A 6,997-nucleotide genomic window follows, 5' to 3' on the forward strand; every position below is an offset into this window, starting at 1 on the left:
GGCACCATCAGAGAAGGTATGGGGAGCATGTTTGGCTCCCAGGTATGGATGAACTGAAGAATAGGGCATTTTAAGAAGTCTCTGGGCTTGGGAACACTGAGGTCAGGAAGATGCCAAGTCTTCAGCGGGGAGAGGAACTTGTGAAGGCCTCCTGAGAGGCCTCAGCCCTGAGGGCATGAATGACCTGCCACAGGAGTTCAGCCACCCTGTGGAGAGCCTTGCCCTGACTGTGGAGGAGGTGATGGATGTGCGCCGTGTGCTGGTGAAGGCCGAGATGGAGAAGTTCCTGCAGAACAAGGAGCTCTTCAGCAGCCTGAAGAAGGGGAAGGTGAGGCAGCCCAGCCTGTGGACAAGAGCCCTGGGTGCGGTACAGGTGAGGATGGGGCTGGACCCAGTGAGCTGGGACAGAACTGGGCTCTAACCAGGCCTTTCCTTACAGATTTGCTGCTGCTGCCGTACCAAGTTCTCACTGTTCTCCTGGCCACCCACCTGTCTTTTTTGCAAGAGGTGAGCCTTCTGTAAGCGCCTTGGCTGTGAATTAGCATGGGAGGGAGGAGGAAAGAGCCTCTAGGCCAGCACTGTGTAATAGAACTGTCCTTGATTGTGGGGATGTTCCATCATGCACCATGGCTAGTGCAACAAAGGAAAAGAATTAGCTTTTAATTTAAAGTTTAATAGCTAAGGGTCTCCCACTTTCAGCCAAGGTGGGGTAACAGGCACTAGAACAGGCACCTTCTACCTGAAACAAGCAAATAAATAAATAAACCAAGGAACATGAAACAATGGTTTTCAAGACACTTGATATCAGGCAACAAACAGGAAGCAGACAGGGTGAGTTCTGTGACTGCCCCAACTGCCTGGAGTTTCTAGGTCATGAGTCAGAGCCTGCTCAGTTCCTTGAGCAGGAGGAGGTAAAGCTGCGAACCCAGGGAGACCACAGCAGCTCGAGTTCTCAGTGCAGATTTCCAGAGGGAGAGAGCTGTCCACAGAGCAGGCCTCAGACCAGCAGAAGGTCCCCCTCAAGTATTCAGCAGAGTACTGATCAGCACATAGATGCAAGAAAGTTACTGAAGGCTAGGGAAGAATCGTCTGAAGCAGGGAGTGGTGAATGCCAGTCCATGAGCCAAATCTGGCTCACTGCCTGTTTTGTAAATAAAGTTTTATTGGAACACAGTTAAAGACATTCATAGTTCATTTAGTCACATCTGAATGTTTACTATCTGACCCTTTACAGAAAATGTTTACTGACCCCGTGCTAAAGGCTTAAAGGAACAATATTAGGAATGGTGTCTGTTGCCACCAGCCATGGTGGAAATGCAACGTGTGGGCCACTGAGTGGAATACACAGAAAGTCTTGTCTCACTAGTGGGAATAAGCACTCCTAGACTGAGCATTGCTCCAGACCTAACCAAACACAAAAGCAAGACCCGAAAGGAGCAAACTCTTCCCAAGTACCTTAACTGCTTCCCAGATCAAAGCTCAAGAAGAGGAAGGAAAACTGTCTGGCACCCAGCAAGATGAGACACCTTGCATCCAACCAAAGATTATCAGGCATGTCAACAACCAGGAAAACATGACCCATGAGGAGAAAAATCAATCAAAATCACCCAGAATGGGTGCAGATGTTAGAATTAGCAGATAAGGACATTAATAGTTTTGAACTGCATTTCATATGTTCAAAAAGTTAGAGACATGGAAGATATAAAGAAGACACAAATCAAACCTCTAGACATGAAAACTAGAATGGTTGGGATGAAAATTGCACTGGATGAGATTAATGGCAGATTAGACATTCAGAAGAATGTGCAGAAGAAAAGACTAGTGACCTTGAAGAGAGCAATAGAAACTATCCAAAATGAAAACATTGAGAGAAAAAAGAATTAGAAAAATGAAAAAGGCATCAATGAGCTGTGGGATGACATTAAAAACCCTTATAGAGGTGTAATTAAAGTTCCCAAAGGGAAGTGGGGGACAGAAAAAGTATCTGAAGGGATAATGACTAAAAAGTTTTTCCAAATTTGATAAAAAATATAAACCCACAAGAAACTCAATGAACCCCAAGCACAAGAAACATGAATAAAATCAAACCAATGTGCATAGTAATCAAATTGATTAAAAGCAGTGATAAAAAGAAATTATTAAAATCAGCCAGCAAATAAAGACATGTTATGTACAGAGGAAAGACAAAGATGACTGCAGATTTCTCGTTGAAACAATGCAAGCAACAGCTTTAAAGAAGAAAAAAACTGTCAATCTAGAATTCTATACCCAGCAAGAATATCTTTCAAAAACAAAGGCCAAAGTAAAGACATTTCCAGAAATACAAAAGCCAAAAGAATTCTTCGCCAGCAAAGCCATAGAAACAAATGTTACATGAGGTCCTTCACATAGAAGGAAAATGATACTAGATGGAAATCTGAATCTACTCAAAGGTATGAAGGACACTAGAAGTAGCAACTACTAAGACAAATATATAAGATTATTTTCTTATAACTCTTTAAAAGGTAAACCAATATCTACCACCCAACAAGGTAAAATTCAATGTCTGGCATCCAATCAAAGATTACCAGGCATGCAAAAAAAAAAAAAAAAAACACATTAGTAACAATGTATTGTGGGGTTTATAACATATCTATAAATAAAAAGTATTGTAACAGTAGCATTAAGGCGGGGGGGGGGCAGGTAAATTGGAAGTATGCTATTGTAAGTTTCTTATACTCTACATGAAGTGGTAACATATTTGAAGATACACTGTGTTAAATTAAAGACATATACTATAAGCCCGAAAGCAACCAGTAAAATAACAAAACAGAGCAATAGCTTCTAAGTCAACAAAGAAGATAAAATGGAATCATAAAAAACACTTGATTAATACAGGAGGCAGAAAAAGGAAAAGGGAACAAAGAAAATTTAGGACAAAACAAATAGCAAGATGATAGACTTACACCCAACCATATCAGTAGTTGCATTAACTCTAAATGGCCTAAACAACCCAGTTAAAAGGCAGAGTTTCCCAGATTGATTAAAAGAAAGCAAAGCTCTCTGCTGCCTACAAGATATGCACTTTAAATAAAAAGATAGGAATTGGTTAGAAGCAGAAGAATGGAGAAAGATGTACCATGCCAAGACTAGTCTCAAGAAAGCTAGAGTTGATATATTAATATCATACTAAGTAGACTGCAGAGCAAAGAATATTTACCAGAGATAAAGGAGTTCATTTCATAATGAGAAAGGGAGGAAATAATAATCCTGAACATTTTCTACACCTAAAAACAGATATTCAAAATACATGGAGCAAAAAACCTGATAGAACTGCAAGGAAAAACGGATAAATCCACGATTATAATTAGAGATTTCAGTACCCTCCTCTCAACAACTGATAAAACTTGTAGACAGAAAAACACTAAGGATATAGAAGGTTTGAACAACACTATCAACCAACTTGATCTAACTGACATTTACAGAACACGCTCCCCGACAACAGCAGAATGTGCCTTCTTCTCAAGTGCACGGAGAACACTTACCAACATAGACTATATCCTGGGTCATAAAACAAGTCTCAAAAATGTCAAAGGATTCAAATTATACAAAGTGTGTTCCCTGACCACAACAAAATAAAATTAAATTAACCCAGAGGTTTGTTGATGGGGCATCCACGCAAGAGAACAAGGTCCCTTGTTCTAAAAAGTGAATTTGGACGATTTGTACTAATGTAGAGTCGTCCCTGATGTATCTTTATAGAATAGTCTGCATAATACCCCATTTCATTTATTTTTATTTCAAATGTATATTTTTGTTAACGTATGCTCAAACGTGGAGAACGGAAACTGCACTGCTGGCAGGGGTCATCTCTGAGGATGTGCCTTACAGGGGAGGACTCCTGTCTAAATTACAGTTCTCTCTAATGTTTCACTTTTTAAAACAAAGAAGGTATTTCCTTTTGAAATCATGTATGGGGAATTAAAAAAAATGTGACTCTCTGCTTCAACCTGAGCATCTCAGCTGAGGCCCCTCTGCCCCAGACGCTGCTTCTCTGGCAAGGCGTGTGAGGCACAGTGTGGACCAGATATTCTGAAGAAGGAGCCGTGAGAGGCAGAAGTATTTTGCGTGTAGAGCTAAGCAAAAAGAAAAGCAAGATTTGGGAGTGAAATGAAAGAACACTGAAGTACCCGGGGTGAGGCAGAGGCTGAGGTCAGCTGGCCTGTGTGCTGGTGGGACATGGAGGCTGGGCACCAGCTCTTTCCTCGTCTCCTCAAGCTGATGCTGCTCTCCCTCTTCTCTCCCTTCCAGAGCGGTCTGCGCTTCCTGTAGCATAAAGGTGAGGACCACATGAAGTCTGAGCGAGGCCCCAGGGGTCTGAGGTGTCCTGCAGCCTGACTTGGCTTGTCTGGGGAAGGAGGGATGGTGCGGGGACAGAGGCCCTGCTGTCTCCTGTCAGATGATCCCACCCTCACAGTCACCTCCTCTGTCTCCCTCCTCTGGGCAGAATCCATCCTACACTTTCCAAGACTGCAGTTTTTGAAGACCGTTATAGGTGGCCTTTTTTTTTTTTAACATTCCATGTTAGTAGGCCAGTGCCAAGGAACCCTTCACTTCCCTCTAAAAGACCTACCTTCTGACACTGCACCTTCCTTGAGTGTTTTTGGAGGGGTTCTTTAGCAGCTGGGGTGTGGGTACATGCAGGCGTGCACAGAGGTGAAAGAACTGTTACAGTTAGAAGCATGTCACCTCATTACGCCTCAGCCCAGAAACAAGAATCCGCTTAAGAGGGATTTTTGCCACCACTATTTTCAAACCCTGCCACTTGGCTGTGGAAAAACTCCCATCTCATCAGTGTTAAGTGTATATTGCACACAGGGCATGATGCTCGATCTGTGTGGCACGAAAAGGCAGTCATGCTCTGAGAAGTGCCTCTGCAGGTGAGCAGACGCAGCGGGGCGTGTAGCATGCCAGGAGGTACGTGCCTTCAGGCACCAGGCAGCATGTGGGGTCAAATGGTGGTCTCTAGGCTCACCTCTTAGGAAGAAGGACCTAGCTGCCCAGTTCTGGAAAAATTGGCCATGGAAACCCCATGAATAGCTGCGGAGCATTGTCTGATAGAGAGCTAAAAGAGGAAAGGCTGGCACCACAAAGACCAGGCAGGGCTCTGCTCTGCTGTCCACAGGGGCGCTAGGAGTCGGGATTGACTTGATGGCACTGACAAGGCTCACCCCTGCTGCCACGCAGGACCAGGGCAGGTGGCCAGTCACAGGGGTGGCGAGTGTGCCTGGGCTGTCTCTGTGGGACAGCTTTGTCCACACCTCCCTCTGTGTGTTGTAGATGAAGATGCCTTCTAAGAAGTTTGCACACATCCCCGTTTACACGCTGGGCTTTGAGAGTCCTCAGAGGCTGTCAGCTGCCAAAACCACACCACCATCGAGGAGAGACGTCTTCCAGTGCGTTCCTTTGCCCTCTGCTGCTGTCGCCCTGGTTGTCAGGCACTGACAGTAACTTGGAGCTGGGAGGTGGTGGGGGGTTGCTGGGACCCCTGAAGGAAACAGAGATCTGAGACACAGATATCTTGGGGGGCTCCCGGGGTTGAGTACTGTGAGATGGAAACTGAGCCAGGTGGTCAGCTTTTGCCAGGATGAACTTTGCATGGCACATTCATTCCCAAAATGTGTTTGCCTGATGGGGGGACATCCCTGACAGCCCTCTCCCACCCCAGATCGCTGCAGGGGCCTCAGTGGCGGAGTGTGGAGGAGGAGTTCCCACACATCTATACCCACGGCTGCATCCTGAAGGACGTCTGCAGCGACTGTACCAGCTTTGTGGCAGACGTGGTGCGCTCCAGCCGCAAGAGCGTGGATGCTCTCAACACCACGCCGCGCCGTGCCCGCCAGACCCAGTCCCTCTATATCCCTAGCACCTGGACTCTTGACTTTAAGTGATGGCCCTTGGCCACCCCAGGCACCTGGCTGGAGGCTCTTCAAGAGGCCAGGCCTCCAGGGAGGAGCCAGGCTAGTCCTGGACCAGGCTGAGAAACTGCCATCCTGAGGCCAGCCTGCCCCCTGGATTGTGCATGTACATATATACATAATAGATACATTTATATAATATATATAAACACAGCCTATATATTTATATATGTGTTTCTGACCCCAGAGTTCACTTGGGGTCAGGCTCACTCCAGGACCCTCCCTGGGGGAGGGCTTCCTCCTGGGATTCCTTGGGTGGGGCAGGGAATGGGCTGGATTTCTCACGCAGACAGGAAGGAGGGCACTTTGAAGGTAGGGCAGAGGATTTCAGGTGGTGGGGCTCTGGGGGAGCCCCCTGCCCCATGTTGTTCTTTTCTCCAGCCCGGGGATGAGAACACAGCAGCTTCCCCTCCTTGTGTGGACATCCAGGCTGGACCAGGGCGCTTGGGTCCCCAGGTGGACCGGAGCACCTGCCTGCATCTGCCCTCTCTTAGCAGGGACGTGGGCTTCGGAGGCCCTGGGAAGCCTCGGAGTGGGCTGAGATTCTCCTGGCAGGCGGCCCAGGCATCCTACCCTTCCATTTGGAAGGTCTGAGGCACAGCTCACTCCCTGACCCCTGCCGGGCATCCATGCCCCAGCCATCTGCCACACGGTTGGCATTGCCATCCTCACACACCCGGAGGTCCAGGATGGTGCTGGCCTGAGGGCCTTGGCAGTGCTTGTGTCCTGGTACAGGGAGGCGCTCTGTAAATTTGTACACACAGCCACTCTTGGCCTAATAAAGGTGGTCTCATCTCCTGTTTGCGGTGTGGACTGAGGACTGTCAGCGCAGCAGTGGGCACATTCTCCAAGGGTGGAAGCCGGGCTCTGAGGGGCCACCTGCCCTCTGGTGCATAGTCAGGATGCCCATCACGAGACAAGGGTGCTCAGGTGACTCCCGTCCTCAATGCCAAACTTCATAATCTGGTCGTCTTGGTCCTACGGCCAGCAGGGCTGCATGTGGGACAGCAGCTCAGCCTGCTGCCTGGGGGCCCTTTGGC

At 47.3% G+C, this 6,997-nt stretch overlaps 1 protein-coding gene across 7 annotated transcripts in view; it reads left to right on the top strand.

Moving 5' to 3' along the window:
• The window catches only part of SPIRE2 (spire type actin nucleation factor 2), a 31,868-nt gene extending 25,111 nt beyond the window's left edge, over nucleotides 1–6,757 (top strand). For 2 of the 7 annotated variants that reach the window (XM_046683985.1, XM_046683988.1), the window contains 5 exons: nucleotides 194–328; nucleotides 440–507; nucleotides 4,291–4,318; nucleotides 5,320–5,435; nucleotides 5,708–6,757. In XM_046683985.1, the coding sequence (XP_046539941.1) occupies nucleotides 194–328; nucleotides 440–507; nucleotides 4,291–4,318; nucleotides 5,320–5,435; nucleotides 5,708–5,930 (570 nt within the window). In that variant the 3' untranslated portion in view covers nucleotides 5,931–6,757. The other 5 variants (XM_046683987.1, XM_046683989.1, XM_046683986.1 and 2 more) reach the window with 3 other exon arrangements.
• The last annotated feature ends 240 nt before the right edge of the window (nucleotides 6,758–6,997 follow it).

The sequence above is a fragment of the Equus quagga genome, chromosome 13 (assembly GCF_021613505.1).
Source record: "Equus quagga isolate Etosha38 chromosome 13, UCLA_HA_Equagga_1.0, whole genome shotgun sequence".
Classification (NCBI taxonomy): domain Eukaryota; kingdom Metazoa; phylum Chordata; class Mammalia; order Perissodactyla; family Equidae; genus Equus; species Equus quagga.